Source organism: Rhinoderma darwinii, chromosome 5 (assembly GCF_050947455.1).
Source record: "Rhinoderma darwinii isolate aRhiDar2 chromosome 5, aRhiDar2.hap1, whole genome shotgun sequence".
Taxonomy (NCBI): Eukaryota; Metazoa; Chordata; class Amphibia; order Anura; family Rhinodermatidae; genus Rhinoderma; species Rhinoderma darwinii.
Genome location: NC_134691.1, coordinates 255,325,729 through 255,344,155, shown reverse-complemented (window position 1 = coordinate 255,344,155; position 18,427 = coordinate 255,325,729). Strand labels below are relative to the sequence as shown.

The following is an 18,427-nucleotide window of genomic DNA, read 5'->3' as shown; positions in this document are numbered from 1 at the left end:
GTCCCGCTTTGAGTGTAAGATACTAGAGCTTCTGTACAACCAGGATACATAGAAGCTATATCTCAAAAGGTAAAAAATTTAAAATAAAAAACAATTAAAAAAAGTTGCCCAACACAGCAAAAAAATTTTGTTTAAGTGGAATTTTAGTTAAACTGTAGTTAAACTTCCAGTCCTGCTAAGTGGTAATGAAGGAAGAAAAAAGTAAAAAGACAGATAACTGTTTTTGATTACTGCACTGTATAGTATTGCAGCTCAGATCCTTTTACTTGAATGAAGCTGAGCTATAATACCAGACACAACCTATGGACAAGAGTGGCGCTGTTCCTGGAAGAAAGCAGCCATGTTTTTCTCATTTCAAACAACCCCTTTAAGCAAAGGCGATGAGATGTGAGATTATTCTAGTGTTCAGAAGTTGGTTTCATGTTTTTAGATGGTCAGGTAAATATTTAGTAGTACTGCTGTATAATGTCTTCCATGCTGATGCAGCTTTTCTATATGTGATAGATTGAGACTCTTCTATATGTGCAGTATATAGAAGACATGATAGCAGTTAGGCTCCGCCCACTAGCTCAGAGACAACTGAGAATAAGAGAAAGAGCCTGCAGAGGGGAAAACTGCTAAATAATGCAGAATACGTCATATAATGGCCAGAAATAGTGTTATTCCTCATGTACACACATACGAGAGCTTGTTCTAAAAGATCATCTGATAAATTAGGTGCACTTAACCCCTTCCCGACATTTGTCATAAGTATAAATGGAAAGCTAGTGCTTCCCGCAATTTGTCGTATACTTACAACAAATGGATGACACTGGCTCAGAAGATGAGTCCGTGCCATCATCCCCGGGTGTCAGCTGTATGTTACCGCTAACACATTGCTTGTAATAGCTCAGATTACCGCCATTAACCCCTTAAATGCAGCGGTCAAAAGCGATCACTGCATTTAAGGTGTTTGCAGCTAATCGCCACCCCAGCAACGAAATCGCCGGGGTGCCGGTGGCTGCTATAGCAATAGGACTCCTAATACTGGCCGTCCGGTCTGCCAAGCCATCCAGACACCGCCCGGAGGTGAGCCCGTGTCATCAGTATGTTACAGCTGACACCCTGCTGCAATGGCAGGGACCGGAACTATCTCTAATTCCTGCCAGTAACCCCTTAGATGCAGCAATCTCTGCATCTTAGTGGTTTGCGATCGCAGGGCTGGAGACTGCTGCTATGGCAACAGGAGTCCTGACAATGGCCTTCTGCTCTGCCATTACGGAAGCCGATTAGGCCCCACCTGGAGACGGAGCCTAATTGGCTTGCAGTCAGTGAACGACTTACAGATCTAATGCATTGCACTACATAGGTAGTGCAATGTATTAGAAAATAAATCAGACAGTTGGACCTTCAAGTCACCTAGTGGGACTAAAAAAAAATGTGTAAAAAAAGTGAACTTTTCCCTTATCAAGTCCTTTATTATTGAAAATAAATAAATAAACCATACATATTTGGTATCACAGATACCGTTATGGCCTGAACTATAAAAATATGATGTTATTTATCCTGCATAGTGAATGCCTTAAATATTAAAATTTAAAAAACAATGCCAGAATTTCTGTTTTTTGGTCACTTTGTCTTCCAAAAATGAGAATAAAAAGTGATAACAAAGTTGCATGTATCCTAACATGGGACACATAAAAACTAGCGCTCGTCACGCAAAAAACAAGCCCTCATACAGCTCCGTCAACGAAAAAATTTAGAAGTTATGGTTCTCACAACATGGTGACAGAAAAATTACATTCTTTTTACAAAAGTAATTTTATTGTGCAAAAAGTTGTAAAACAAAAAATTTGGTATCGTACTGACCCGCAGAGTAAAGTTAACATGTAATTTATAATGCATGGTGAACGGTGCATAAAAAAACCCTTAAAAAACTATGCAAGAATTGCTGCTTTTTTTTATCACCTTGCCTCCAATAATAACCAATAATAACTACAGCTCGTCTCGCAAAGAAACAGCCCTCATACCACTAAGTCTTTGAAAAAATAAAATAAGTTAAGGCTTTCATAAGTCAGGGATCAAAAAATATTCAGTTGTGCAGGCCCGAGGGGAACATTTCTTCTGTTTCAAAAGGCGATTTATCAAGGCCCTAAAATTAGGGAACTGGGAAGGGGAGAACTCAAACATATCTGCTGGAAGCGAGGGCGCCCGTATTATACCAAGACAACACTTTTCCAGCCAATTTCCCCAAACTGCAAAGGTGCGGAGTGTGGACCAAAAGGGGGATAATAAAGGACATCATTCATCAGTGCGACACTGGCCTGTGCATAAAGGATTGCTTCACAGCGTAACACACATCTATGATTTATTTTAGTGTTTTTTTTTACCCCATTATTATACCCTCTTATGACCTGATGTACTCCGCACAGCTTAGATATGCCACCACATTATAAACCGAAACACGAGTAATACTCAAACAAAATTACTACCAAGCAAAATCCACGCTCCAAAAGCCAAATGGCACTCCTTCCTTTCTGAGCCCTACAGCGTGCCCAAACAGCTGTTTACTTCCACATATATGGCATCGCCATACCCGGAAGAACCCCTTTAACAATTTTTGGGGTGTGTGTCTCCAGTTGCACAAGCTGGGCATGACATATTTGCCACTGAAATGTCACATCTAGGGAAAAATTGCAATTTTTACTTTGCACCATCCGCAGTGCAATCATTTATGGAAAAGACATGTGGGGTGAAAATGTTCACTACACCCCTTAATAAATGCCTTGAGGGGTGTAGTTTCCAAAATGGGGTCACTTCTCTGCGGCTAAATTCTATTTCTAAAAACTGCAGAACCTTGGCAATAAATATTGAGTTGTGTTTCTCTGGTAATCCTTCTGTGTTACAGAAAAAAATTGATGAAATATGAATTTCTGCAAAAAAAATAAAATTAGTCACCTCTGCTTTGCTTTCATTTTTGTGAAACGCCTAAAGGGCTAGTAAACTTTCTAAATGCTGTTTTGAATACTTTGATGGGTGTAGTTTTTAATATGGGGTGACTTATAAGGGTTTGTATTGTATTGACCCCTCAAAGCCACTTCAGAACTGAACTGGTGATGGGAAAAATAGCCTTTGGAAATTTTCTTGAAGATGTGAAATATTTCTGCTAAAGTTCTAAGCCTTCTAACGTCCTAGAAAAATAAAAGGATGTTCAAAAAATTATGCCAATCTAAAGTAGACATATGGGAAATGTTAATTAGCAACTATTTTGTGTGGTATTACTATGTTTTTTTACAAGCAGATACATTTAAATTGATAAATATGCTAATTTTTGAAATTTTTCGCAAAATTTTGGTATTTTTCACAATTAAATACTGAATGTATCGACCAAATTTTACCACTAACTTAAGGTACAATGTGTCACGAGAAAACAATCTCAGAATCGATTGGATAAGTAAAAGCATTCGAAAAGATATTACCACATAAAGTGACACATGTCAGATTTGAAAAATAAGGCTCTGCCAGGAAGATCAAAAGTAGCTGCAGCGGGAAGGGGTTAAAGGATGCAAAAAAGAAAAAAAAATCAAATAACTAGTGCAATTTTCTGGCAAGTTAAACTTCCTGTCTTGCAGTGTGGTATGAAGGATAAAAGGAGAAAAAAATACGTATTTGTTTTTGATTACTCTTTTATTTTCTTTACAAATATTATTACACATCTGGCTTCAATAGGGCCGAGCTAAGAGAAGTAGTTCGGGGTGGGTTCAATAATGCATTAAGATGTTTATTTATATAGTCACCAGTGTTCTTCAAGCCACACACTGCACATTCTAGGCTTCAGGACGTTCAAGTGCTTTCTCATCATTAGTGTTAATCTAATTGAATTACTAGAAAAAAAAAATCTGATTTCTTTTTTGGGAAAGCAGATAAAAAGAGGTTTTCTTTGACTCCCTTATCACATGAAAGCAAACATGATTCTATTAAGTCAAGCCATATAATAATGTGGCTCCCATGATTTCATCCACAGTCCAGATATAATGTAGTTATGTAGCTACAGAATAGATGTCTGAGAAGTTGTTGACTGATATTGTGACCACTGAGGAAAGGGGAAGTTGCCCTGCTTTGGCCAAGGGGAAAAGGTGGGAAGCCCTGCTGTGACCAATGGGAAAATCAGAAGAGACTGTGGCTACTAGGGGAAAGGGATTTTGCTATGACTACAGAGGTAAGGGGGAGGTCCTGCTGTGACTACTGGGTGAAGGTGGGCACTGCTGGGTCTACTGGGAGAAAGCGAGGGGAGGCAATGCTGTGGCCACTGGGAATGGGGGTTACTGGTAGGGGGAGGATTGTGGTTAGCCACAATAAGAAACATTGCATTTTAAGAACACATTCATGAATCTGACGCCTAAATGTTGGCACCTTCTACTATTTCATCGTCTGCCGAATACTTTTTGTGGTTTTTTCTCAGAAGTTGATAAGCCAACAGGGTTCATGGGAAGTATTAAATCAGGACAGGAATTGGATAGTATTACATTGTGCCTCAAGGGGGATCTGTTGTTACTACTAGTGAAAGGAGAGCACATCTGTGACCACTGGGAGAAAGGAATTGATCTAACTTCTGGGCCAAGTGGCACTGCTGTGATTATTGAAGGATAGATGCTGAGAAAAGGGGGTAAAGGCAGTGCAGTGAATATTGGAGTAAAGGGGAGCCCCTAATATGACTGCTGGAGGAAGGCACTGCTTTGACTACAGGAAAATTAGGGGAGCTGCTGTGGGGGAGAGAGGTGGTCTAGATTTTAATTACTATAGGAAAATGTTGAGATTATTGTTACAATAATTACCCTTCGGAGAGCTCCTATGACTACTGGAAATGAGAGGTGAAACATTGCTGTACACCTTGGGGGTTACAGTGGATACTGCTGGGATAACCGTGTGGGACTTACAGCTGCCCCAACTGTTTAAGGGAAGCACATCGTTGCTGTGTCTACTGAGGGAAGGGAGCGGCAAGTGACTTGCAAGGACTGGTTTACAAATCTTTGTAGTGCATTTTTCGTGTGTGTGGTTGTTTTTTTTTAAAAGAAACACTGTAATGCGAAATGTTCACCAAACTATTTCCCAACAAAAAATGTTTGCTTTTTATTTTCTTTTAAGAATAATGGGTGCGGCCTAAAGCGACAAACATTTTTTGCCTATACGTTCCTGACATGTAAATCTGTAAATCCAGTGCTAGGAGTGAGTATGATTGTGAATCAGTGAATGTAAGCATTTGTGAGTGTGTGAGTATTGCTGACTAAGCTAGATGTTTCTAATATATTTATATGTATATATAAATTTTTTTATTAAAACCTGATAAATGTTTTTTTCTAGCATCTCTAGAATTCTGAAAAAAAAAGTCTTTCATTTAGTTTTATATAAACTTTTTATGATCAGGGTATTTTTTTTTTTTAAGATAACATAATAGTGTTCATAAACTAACCTTGCTTAGCCACAATAAGAAACATTGCATTTTCTGGACACATTCATGAATCTGACGTCTGAATGTTGGTTAACCTTCTACTATCTCATCCTGGAAGTACTCTCCCGATTGCTTTTTGTATTTTTTCTCGGAAATTGATAAGACAGCAGTACTCATCAATGGGAAGTATTAAATCAGGACAAGAACTGGCTGGTATCACATATTGTAACAGATACAGCACAGTTCTGAGCTGTAACATAGGGCTGAAGACAAACATCTGGACAAATATGAACCACCAGATGTTTGAAGCATTATCTGTATCACACTGTCAGATCACGGTCAGCAGTATTAACCATTTCAGGGTTTTACTTAGCATCATTTTATGGTAGGACTTAGAATTTTCTATTTTTCTAATGGTTTGAAAACTTATTCTGCGACATAGTAACAGTAAATTATATATTGCCCAAAAGTAGCCCAATGTACACATTGCAAACACCCACATGTGGGCAGTGCTTAAATCCTGTCAGCCAGCGTCTCTTCTACAGTGAAGAATTCTTGAGGTAGTGACAGCATGATGCACCCAAGTAACAGCTGCAAATGCAATGCCAGCCACAGTGCCACTTTCTGAGCAAGAGGAAGCATCCCTAGCAGAGGTTCGTTCTCTCTCTCTCTCTCTCTCTCGCTCTCTCGATGATGCTGCCACCCGTTGGCTTTACTTGTTATATATTTACCATAGAACAAGTACAGCATTATCTACCCACACAAGGACCTAAAACCGGCAACCCAGGCTTGGTCAGGTTGGCAAAATAACCCCACCACCCCAGCTGCAAAAAAAAAAAAGCAGCCGAATATGGCAAGAAACCCACCAATACAGAAAACCCTGATCTGCATTATTTCTGTAAAAATAAAATTTCTCTATATAACTGTGCTGAAAGGGTAGGCTAGTCTTGTCCTGGCATAATGTCACAGCAGTTCTGTGTGCTCTGACCAATCAGAATCACCCTAACTTTTTAAAGCATGTCTCACACATAGGCTAAGGCAGAGAGACACCCCCTTCCCTCTCACAGCATGAGTCTCACACAGACACTGAGGGAGAGATACTGCAACTTTCCTCTCCTCCGTGTCCAGTAATTGGTGTTTTATACTAGATTTAAAAAAAAATTACTGCACCTATAGCCAGTATAAGGGGACCAAGAGTTGATGGAAAGTGAGGAAGATAGGTATACCTTAAAGGACTTTTCCTACCACAGCAAGTTATGGCCTATCGCTTAAAGGGGTACTCCCAACTTAGACATTTATGACCTTTCCATAGGATATAGGTCCTCTGGGACCCGCACCTATATCGAGAATGGGGTCTCCCGTTCTTCTTCGTCTGATGTGGTGGCCACTTGCCACAGAATCCAGGCGAGGACTCGTGGAGAGAGGGTTGTACGCGCGCGCGGCTCTCTCCATTCTGTTTAATGGGAGTTCCGGAAACAGCGAGAAAGCGATGCTTCTCTGTTTCCGTAACAACCATTCTGGTCAATGGTAGCATGCACCGCGTATGCACAACCCTCTCTCCACTAGTCCCTGTCTGGATTCTGTAGCCAGACTTCTGTTTTCGATATAGGTGCGGGTCCCAGAGCTGGCAAATCCTATGGATATTTCAAGAATGTCCATGTTGGGAATACCCCTTTAATGCCCTCACTGACAGATCGGTGGAGGTTTGACTGCTGGAACCTCCATGATACCTAGTAGAAACTAGCAAAACCATGAAGATTTGCTTTTGGACTTTCATTAAGCGACACTGCTGGATCTCTACATTCTTTGTTTCAGAAGAGAAGCTGACTGCCGGTCCCCAGTCTAGAAGGGGGCTGGCATCTTTTAGTAGTGGTTTTTAGTTACTAGAGTTGTTTTTAACTATAGTCTGCAGTATTTGACCCTTTTTATTTGATCCTGTTTTTTTTAGGATGCAAATCAGTGCATAAAATGTGCTCATTTCATTGATGAAGAAAATTGTGTCAAAGGCTGCATGCCTGCCTATTATGGTGACAGCAATAACTTATTTCCAAAGTATCCCGATAAAGCTGGAGTTTGTCAGTACTGTAGCTTAGAATGCAAGACAGCGTAAGTATAAACAGTACATTCTCCTGCCTCGTCTGGAAAGCACAACTGTTAATTATGGAATATTTTTATTATACCTATTTATATTTACCTAAAACATGCCCAAGATGAGGGGCATTAGTTAGGCCTCATGCACACGACCGTAGTGGTGTGCACAGCCCGTGATTTGCGACTCGGACGGCCGCGGAGTGTCACCATCGGGATGCCTGCAAATCATGGGCCGTGCACATGGCTGTGTACATTCATTTCTATGAGCCTGGACTGTAAAATGCGATCGTAATAAGACACGTCCTATCTTTTTGCGGTCCAGGCTCCCGGGCAATGCACGGACCGTGGAAACTACGGTCTTGTGCATGAGCCCATACAAATGAATGGGACTGCAATTTACTCGCAGATTTGCGAGTGAATTGCGGCCGCAAAAACCCGTTTGTGTGCATGAGGCCTTATAGCGCATTATTATCATCAATATTACTATTATCTTTACTTTTCCATTTAACTAGAACACATTCACAACCAACTTTTTCTATTACCGCTCCAATGGAACTAAAATGAAAAATGAAGCAACTTTTGAAATAGTCTTTCTTAAAAAAATACTAGCGCTTTTTTTTTTTATAGTCTGACACTGCAGTCTTATCTTTCCCCAACTTTTTTCTAACAAACATTCGGTAGATTAAAAAAGTAGGCAACAGAGGATTCGTTCGTAGTCTGTAACTATGGAGACACTTAAGTTTGCCTAGATGTAGACACAAAACAGTAAGCAATATGGAGCAATTAAAAAGTTAGTTGGAAAGAATCTGTGCTGGTTCATGGTCGCTTTTTATATTTCTACAAATGTATGTTTTAGGGTCTAGTCACACTGCGTTTGCAGTTTACATCGTAGGTGTATGTCGAGAGGATTTCCCGACTGATTCCTCCAATGGATTCCACTGTTTTGACATAAAGTGACATCCGTTGCCCTTTGGATCCATGTAAAAAATGCATACAGCGCAGTATATATATTTTCAGGATGCTTCTGTAGGGAATGGCGCAGCAAACTACGCTGTCCCATACAGTTGAAAAAAGGTATGCTAACGTATATACCAGCCTGACTGAGGCCTAAGTTTGAAATTCCCTGAAAAAAATCCAGCAAATGTAAGTTTGTTATTGGGAAAGCTGGCTAACAACCAACATTCACCATTACAGTTACACGGACATTTTACCCAGCTTATAAAGGCTCCTGAAAGTAAAAATGCCTCGCTACACAGTGATACATAGCACTACTCCCATATCCCTGCATAACTAGGCAGATTTGTAATTCAGCTCTCTAGGAAAGCTGAGTGATATCACCCTGCTTTCCCAGAAACAGATGTAACTAAGAAATGACTGAACAGAATTGTTACTACTTGGCAGAAGAGATCAGCTCAAGACTTTATATTTACTGGTGATTGTTTTTATTATAGTGGAAAATGTTACATAGGATAGAAACATGCACGCAAGGCTTGCTATATTCTTCATTAAACTTATAAACTGTTTCATATGGTAAATGTTAAACTATAACAAAAAAAAACAAAACTCTTTAATGTGATCATTTTACAGTGATGTGAACCAGGGACCTAGTTATAGGGGGAGCAGAGGTAGCAGACGGGGGGTCCCAAAGGTCCCTTTGCCACATAAGAAAACTGCAGGATTATAAAATGCACTTGGTAGATGGGGCCCTGTTACAGATTTTGCACGGGGGGCCAAGGAGCTTAATGCTGGGCTTCTGCTATTTTGTTTTTCATAGCTCTGTGATAACATAAACCACCAGTAAGTTTGGGGATTATGGGATATTTCGCTGGTTTTGCTATGTTATTGAGGCAGATCTAATATAGGTCTGTTTCAGAATGAATTCATACTATATTTGGAACATCTGATAGACCTTCTTTTGATATGTGCTGCCCTCTACTGACATTTTCAGAATCAGCAGTTACTCGATGGTGGTAGTAGTTGGAAGATGTATCTGCACTAAAAATGAATAGTTATCAATAATTTCATGTGTTAAAGACATACATACCATACAGGCAGCCAAGAAAGCTTCTATGGGCCCATGAAAAGAGGTTGCCCAGCTCAGCCCCATTTGATAGTGGTTATGCGAATGTGAAACAGGGCTCCGGTTTGCGACAACATTACTGCAATGTTAACAAAGAAGTGAGAAGAAAAAACAACTAGGAATTCATACCACTCTTATCTTGCAAAGTATGAATAGTGGGGGTGGGTACAAGTCCTTCTGTCCCAGTGTAAAGTAGTGTGATGGCAAGAACCAGCGCCGAAAGGGTGCATAATTGAAGCATTTTACCTTTGGATTCTGGTTGCTCAATGTAAACCCATGTCTTGCTTTTAGTTTTTTTTAACATGGGGTGTATCTTGGGGTAGATCAGAGAGGAGGAAATGAATGAGGTACACGGCTTTGCCTCACTATTTGTCTTCTGTGCTAGCTCCACTTTGTAGAACATGGCAATCTTCTGGATCGCAGGATGAAATTGTAACAACCACCCTGAAATTTAGAGGTGCAAAATGTAAATGTCCATGTTTTTTTCCCTTTTCTGATAGGTGTACAGGCCCTGGTATTGACGGCTGTAAACCTCCTGGGTAAGACTTCTGAATTATTTTTGTAAACGCTGAAATTATGTAAAGGTGTTCTTAAATACTGAGATATATTCTACAAGTTGAAATGTCCTAAACCTAAAGTTCTGGCAATGCAACAATCTCTGGTAATAGGGAACCTGGTTAATTCTGAATATAGCTTTTGACATAATGTGACTCAAAATTAGAACAAAATAAGTAAAGCAAAATATGTATAAAGTTGTTTAAGATATTATGTCGATTTTAACTGTGAAAGGTCATAAACTGTCATTCAAGTGAAGTTTTCCTTTAAATATCTGTTACAATCTATATATTTTGAATGGCACTGGCTTTCAGATCAGAGATCTCTACATCTCTGGGGATCTCCAACTATTGTTGTCGGGGCGTCCATGCATGATACCGACCCATGAACATTGTAAAGTACTGAAATGTAGAGATTCCAAAACGAAAGTTTTAAAATTATATAACATAACAATCAGGGGCGTAACTAGGAAAGACTGGCCCCGTAGCAAACCTTTGACTGGGCCCCCCCCCCCCTAGGTGCCACATGCAGCCCACTTATAGATAGTGCCCCCTTGTAGATTGGGCCATACAGCCCCCCTGTAGACAGTGCTATACAGCCCCCCCTGTAGACCGTGCTATACAGCCCCCCTGTAGACAGTTTCACATCCCACTTGTAGATAGCGCCCACCCACATCCCCCTTGTAGATAGTGGCATACAGCCCCCCTGTAGATCTCACCATAACGCCCCCCCCTGTATATAGTGCCACACAGCTCCGCCTGTATAGAGTGGCACACAGCCCCCCTCCCTTGTATAAAGTGTCACACAGCCCCCTTCCCTTGTATATAGTGCCACAAAGCCCCCCCCCCTTAGTAGATAGTGCCACACAGCCCCCTGTAGATAGCTCCACACACAGACTCCTGTAGATTCTGCCCCACAGCCCCCCTGTATAGTGCAATACAGCCCTTCCTTGTATATAGTGCCACACAGCCCCCTCTTGTATATAGTGCCACACAGCCTCCCTTGTTTATAGTGCCACACAGCCTCCCTTGTATTTAGTGCCACACAGCCTCATTTGTATATACTGCCACACAGCCCCCCTCCCTTGTAGATAGTGCCACACAGCCCTCCTTTGTAGATAGCGCCAGACACAGCCCCCTGTAGATTGCGCCACACACAGCGCCCTGTAGATAGCGCCACAAAGCCCACTGTAGATAACGCCACACAGCCCCCTGTAGATTGCGCGACATACCTTCCCCTTGTAAATAGTGCCATATGGCCCCCATAGTAGATAGTGCCACACACCTCCCCCTTGTATATTGTGCCCCCCTGCTACCACCTTTTATATAGTTCCACCCTGCTCTCCCCTTGTATATAGTGCCACACAGCCCCCCTTGTATATAGTGGCACCCTGCTCCCCCCTTGTATATAGTGGCACCCTGCTCCCACTTGTATATAATGCCACCCTGCTCCCCCCTTGTATATTGTGCCACCCTGCTCCCCCCTTGTATATAGTGCCTCCCTGCTCCCTCCTTGTATATAGTGCAACCCTGCTCCCCCCTTGTATATAGTGCCACACAGCCCGCTTGAATATAGTGCCACCCTTCTCCCCCCCTTGTATATAATGCCACCCTGCTCCCCCTTGTATGTAGTGCCACCCTGCTCCCCCCTAATATATAGTGCCACCCTGGTCCCCCTTGTATATAGTGCCATCCTGCTCCCCCCTAGTATATAGTGCCACCCTGCTCCCCCTTTGTATATAGTGCCACCCTGCTCCCCCCTTTTATATAGTGCCACCCTGCTTCCCCCCATGTATATAGTGCCACTGCTCCCCCCTTGTAAATAGTGCCACCCTGCTTCCCTCCTTGTATATAGAGCCACAAACCCCCCCACAAAAAATAATAATTTTGTACTTACCTTGCCCCGTTCCCGCAACAAACTGAGTGCTGCACATTCTCCGGGCGGGACGCATGCGCAGACCAGCGTGATGCAGTGATGTCATCACGCCGGCCTGCGCATGGAGTCTTCCCAGCGCCTTATAGGCTGCAGGACTAATGTGGCCTGCGGCCTTTAGTATTCATTTGTATCCTGAGGATGCAGATACAAGTGAATGTGGTTGTCGCTAGCCCCAGGGCCCCCTCCGGTGCAGCGACGCCACCGGGCATGAGATGGGCCGTGCCGTCCGGCCCATAAATGTTAGGGGCCGGGCGGCTCGGGCCCCGTAGTGGCGTCGCTGCCACTGTATTAGCCATAACAGCTGCTAGCGGCGCCACCAGGCATGGGGGGGAGCCGCGTCGGCAGGCGGGACGGGCCCCCTCATGCCGCGGGCCCCGTAGCAGCCGCTACAGCTGCTACAGCGGTAGTTACGCCACTGATAAAAATAATTAAAATGAACTTCTCCAATTTTACAAAGAAAATCCTATTTGACTAAGCTTGGCTATTGGTGGAAGTTCACTGTGCTCCTATTTTTAACTGTACTCTTTAAAGTTTCGGGACATTTGGTGCTGTAAGATGTCAGAAAACCTGACACAGTGCCTGAATTGGAGCCACAGAATGATTGATGCAGTACAGAATCTGCATTTGGCTCTGATGCAGGAATTGTGTCATATTTTCCCACTCACAAAAAAAAAGCAGCACTTAAAGGCTATGTACACCATTGACATCATGTTTTGTTTTATTAAAAATGTCTATAAGTGTGATTGGTGCAACTTCCTGAATACATTTTATTAAAAATTATTTTTACTTTTTGAGATACAGCTGCTTTGTATTCTGTATACAGAGCAGCTGTATCTTACGCTGAATCCTGTATCCGTCAGGTCCGCAGCTGTATCTCAAAAACGAGAAATCATTTTTAATAAAATTTATTTAGGAAGTTGCACCAATTACACTGATGCACAATTTTATTAAAACAAAAAAAAGTTATGTCAAAGTGTACATAGCCTTTAAGGACTTCAAGCAGAAAGTATTGGGACCACCTGCATTTAAGGGTCATTTTGACAAATGCGAATTTACCCAAAATACAAGTTAGATTCTGCTTACCCGTCATTGCCTTTTAACTCTTTTGGGTTCACCAGTATTTGTACTGTAGGCAGTTGACAGTATTCACTGAGTTACATAAACGATTTGTTCCCTTTGTAATCTCCACTCGAGTATTTTTGCTACTGGATTTTTATCAAGGACATAGTAATATTAGTGGACAATAATCTGTTTATTTCCCACCATTCAAACCCATTCTCACTGGAGTCTCCTTGATGCAGAGATCTCTGAGCTTCTCTATGAGAGGATTTGTGTATACAGATGACTAGACGGCACATGACACCATAAATGCCTGCATGGAGTGGTTTTATAAGACACCTCCAGGCAAAAAAAGGTTTGAAGGGTGGAAAATGAACCCTAAGATTACATACATGCGTAGTGAAAGAAAATGTGTTCTATGTTGATTTTGCTGCAGATTCACAGCATATTTCATCCCATACATTGAAGTGAAATCTATGGATGTGGATGAAGTTTTGAAAATCTCATATACATGTCTTGTACTGTACTTTGCAGCGGATTAGTAGAGCAAATCCGAAACTGCAGATCTGCTACATGTAATCTTTTACACGGCAGTGTTTTGCTCAGTATTTTGCATCAGTATTTGTAAACCAAAACCAAAAGTGGGTCCAAAACACAGAAGGGGTACAAAACTTTATATTATATTTTTTCTGTTTATGTTTCACTCCTAGTTTTAGTTTACAAATGCTGATGCAAAATATTGCCAGGTAAAAGAGACTTAATACTGAGGGGCTTTCTTCTATGCAGGATATTAAATTAAAAAAGATGGATATAAGGCATCATTTACATGAACGTAATATACGCGCGTGTGACGCGCGTGTCGTACGCACCTATATTACTCTATGGGGCAGTGCAGACAGTCCCTGAGTTTTGCTCAGCGTGAGTGCGCTGCGTAAAACTCACGACATGTTCTATATTTCAGCGTTTTTCGCGCATCACGCACCCATTGAAGTCAATGGGTGCGTGAAAACCACGCAGGTCGCACGGAAGCACTTCCGTGCGAACTGCGTGATTCGCGCAACAGCTGTCAAACTCTGAATGTAAACAGAAAAGCACCACGTGCTTTTCTGTTTGCAAACCTCCAAACGGAGTGTCGTAATGATGGCGGCTGCGCGAAAATCACGCATCCGCGCATCATACACTAATGTCACACGCAGCTGTTAAGTGCATTTTGCGCACACAGCCTCACAGATTAACATAAGCTTTGTATTATGGACAGGAAAAAATGGATGTGATACTGATGAAAAATACGTTTGTGTGAAAGCAACTTAAAGGAGTATTGAAAAAGTGCTGTATGATATATAACAAAATATTATCTCGTTCTTAGATCTAATGTGGCGTACATTGCGGCTGGTGTTGTCGGAGCCATTCTTGCAGCTGTTGTGCTAGGACTGGTTGCATTCTTCTTTATTCGTAGAAATCGCATTAACAGAAAGCGTACTCTTCGTAGGTTACTCCAAGAAAGAGAGGTGCGTAAAGCATGTATAAACGAAAAATTTCTATTGTAGTCCACCTATAGGTGGCGCTAGAAAAACAGTTTTCTTCCTTCTGGGGGAGAGCTATTTTGCAGTAATGTTGTGGAATATGTCATTAAGCAATGTTGTTTTATTCCACAACATTAATCCAAAATGTAGAAACCAGGCAACCACTTTATTATTACCAAGTTTATCCACATTACGTCTGTATGTAGTTCTATCTTATATACAATGATTGTACAAATATTTGTGGTTTTTTTACCTTCATACTGTTATATGATCACGTTATAGCAGAGTAACCCTAAATTATTTGAAATGGTTTTCACAAAAAAAATTGTGAAACATTATACTTGGGAGAAACAGGAGAAATGTTATTATGTAGAATGAATTGATGTGGCTGGTATTATAATAATGCAGTATTTCATTGTAGCTTGTGGAACCGATTACACCCAGTGGTGAAGCTCCAAACCAAGCACTTCTTCTAATTTTGAAGGAAACTGAATTCAGGAAGATTAAGGTCCTTGGGTCAGGTGCATTTGGCACTGTATATCAGGTATGATCTTGAGAAATGTTCATTTTTGGTCAAGAAACATTTGAAAATTGTAATATTTTGCCATATTTCTAAAAATTTTTGTGATAATGTAATCTATTGCTTAATGTAAATTTTTGATTCATATACATTTTTTACTAATCTATTTAATTTGTGTCATTAGGGTCTTTGGATTCCAGAAGGTGAGGGCATCAAAATTCCAGTTGCTATCAAAGAGTTACGCGAGGCCACATCACCTAAAGCCAACAAAGAAATTTTAGATGTGAGTATTGATTTATTAAATGGACCCAACGTTATTTGGTCATCCTCCAAATACTTAACTTTGTGCCAAAACTTAGTCTCGCTCTTTCCATAGCTTTGCTTAAAATTCCATGCATGACATTCAACACTAACTAGTCAGTATCATTGGTGGCATGGCAATGTGTTACATGAAAAATCCTTCCAAATAGCTACACAGTAACATTGAATTCATGAAAGATCTGGTCTGGTGACAAATTAAACAACTCTTATTTCCCAGCCTGTAGCTCTTGGTAACCACAATTCCTATGGGCTGTTTTTTTTTCAAAGGCTTTTTACAGATTGTGACCAAATACCAAGCATAGTTTTATTAGATCACAATGTACCTTCATCATCTCCAAGGTAAACAATTGAAAACAAAACTCAGTTTGTTCTAGTGTCTGGAAATCTGCATAGGTTGAAGAAGTTGCAAATGTTATGTTTTTAGTGGAAGGCTTGATGGCATCACTCCATGTAATATGTAACCATGCTACACAATTATATGGAGAAAGAAAGCCCTTTTGTTTCATCCACATGTTCTACTTGGTAGATATTCTATGGGTTGTCAGGGCATCCTGGATGTTGCAGTTTTACAATAAAGAGCCATAAGCGCATTAAAGAGGCTCTGTCACCACATTATAAGTGCCCTATCTCCTACATAAGGAGATTGGCGCTATATTGTAGGTAACAGATTGTGAATAGACATCCCGTGGAATGTCTATTCACTGTCTAAACACTTCAGTATTGTTAATGTGTTAGTATAAGATAGCACATAAGGATCTAGCAGGATCCCTATGCGCTAAGTAAATGAATGGAGAGGAGTGCATGACGCTGATTGGTCAGCGTTATAAACTCCCCTGTACAACGCCCACTTGGTCTAAAGTAAAAACACGCCCACTTGGGCATTAAGCAACTCATTAGCATAAATCTAAAAAACGCTAATAAAGTGGTAAAAATAGATTGTTTTTTTAAAATAAAAAGCACTTTTGTCCCCTACATTATAGCGCCCATCTCCTTATGTAGGAGATAGGGCACTTATAATGTGGTGACAGAGCCTCTTTAATACCATTGGATGTATTTATTTTTTTATTGTTGTTGAAACTAAAACGATATATGTGTTTAACTAATATGTTGAAATCTCTGGTTGAAACCCCATGTACTACTAGGATACATGGATGTCATAAAGAGTAAGAACCCCGTCGATGAACCAGAGAGCAGAGCCGCTGCAAAAAACAGATCCAACTCTATAGGACTGAGCACAACCATGTATTATATGGTCCCCCAATCATTTGAATCAACGGATTTGAATGTAATATTACATTGTGGCGATGCCTGCCGCTTCCTCCAGGTCACATGGTGATCAGCGAGTCTGTATTTAGAAAAGAGGTTGTCCTGATTGGGCGAGTTATTTTCAAAACATTGTACCTTTAAAAACTTAAAGGGTAGCATATATTATTTTTGTAGCATTAATTATTACCTGTAATGCCAAATATGTTTTCTTAAAAATCTTGGTTGTGCGAGTGCTCTGTTATTCCTCCTGGGACTGTATAAATAAATTGATAACTAGGTGTTACCATTCCCCTTGTCATAGACGGGTGTCGCTACTCACTCTCCCTTTCTAATCAGTGCTGGGAATGTCAGACTATGTTCTGATACACCCTATTGAGAACGAGAGTGATAAATCCCAGTTGTCATTTTATTTATACATATATAAGAAAAGATGCTCCAGAATTGTTATTTCATGAAAGATACAAGTATTTATCGAAACAGACATGTCAGGAGAGCCAACAGTTCCTCTTTATACCCTATGATATCATGACTCTTCGAGGATTATTAGCATGTGTGATGCCCCTAGTATGAGAACCTTTTCAAAAATATTTACATTTTTATTTTATATCCTGTGGAGCTACAAGTGTTTCATGAATACTTCAAAAATGTAGCCTCTGCACAGACAGAAAGGTTAAAAAGGGTTGTCTGACTTTAAAAACTAATTTTCACATACCCTGTTAGGACATGTTAAGTATTTAGGGGCAGGCACTCCGTTCAAGACCGCCTTCTTTTAGCCGGAGTGACTACAAAGAGAGTCTTTCTCTGGAGGATCTGGCATGGCTGTGCATTACATGGACAAATGATTCAGTTCAATTGGAAACTTTTAATCTCTCTTTAATTTTCCCTATTTTTCTCTTTCAATGTACCTGGTTCTGACACACTTCCCTTTTTTTCTCAGAATCCACCAACATTTCCTGTATTTACCACTCACACATAGTTGGAACATCTGCCAATAACCTAAAGCAGTCTTCCCTGTTTTCAAGAGAGTAGGACAAAACGTGAATGGCATATCTACTTGTCATGAGTGCCAGGATCCTGAGAGATTCAATGTAGACTAAAATGTGGTATTCCTAATGGTAAAATGCCCATTAAAGTATAATCTATGAGGCAGGTTTTAGAAAAGAGGATACCTCGAGTAAGATATGAATATTTTCTTGAAAGATTTTGTTTGGTTTAGAAAAGCCATTTTTAAATATTCTTTTTTGTAAAATCCCAACCAATAGAGGGGATTTTCTGTTCAGTTACTGTGGAGGATGCGGCCAAGTCCATGTCCCTGCATTAGAAGGACAGCCTATAGATTTTAATATGAAATGTGTAATACCTTATTTCCCCTGCGGTGATGCTGCAAGAAAACTGAACAATTTCTGCTGGATATCCTTACATATTACATGGGGACACCCTGTGATCAGCTTATTGTCAAAGAGTCTACTAAGAAAAAGGGATTTTAAAAGTAGTCTTATAGTAGATATCGCTGTCTAATAAAGGTCCAACCACAGACAACCATTATTCTGAGCCAGAAATGTACTTAGAGCAGTTGTCACTCAATTGAAGGCTGCTGGCTAACATGAGATATGAAGGTCCGAAATAAAAAATTTTATTTCGGACGTGAA

The 18,427-nt window shown here is 40.6% G+C and overlaps 1 protein-coding gene across 1 annotated transcript in view; it reads left to right on the top strand.

Annotated features, from left to right (window-relative positions):
* The window catches only part of EGFR (epidermal growth factor receptor), a 165,806-nt gene that overhangs the window by 138,567 nt on the left and 8,812 nt on the right, over positions 1 to 18,427 (top strand). Inside the window, exons 15-19 of the mRNA XM_075827064.1 lie at positions 7,377 to 7,534; positions 10,100 to 10,138; positions 14,515 to 14,656; positions 15,093 to 15,215; positions 15,376 to 15,474. Of these exons, the coding sequence (XP_075683179.1) occupies positions 7,377 to 7,534; positions 10,100 to 10,138; positions 14,515 to 14,656; positions 15,093 to 15,215; positions 15,376 to 15,474 (561 nt within the window). The remainder of the gene's footprint in view (positions 1 to 7,376; positions 7,535 to 10,099; positions 10,139 to 14,514; positions 14,657 to 15,092; positions 15,216 to 15,375; positions 15,475 to 18,427) is intronic.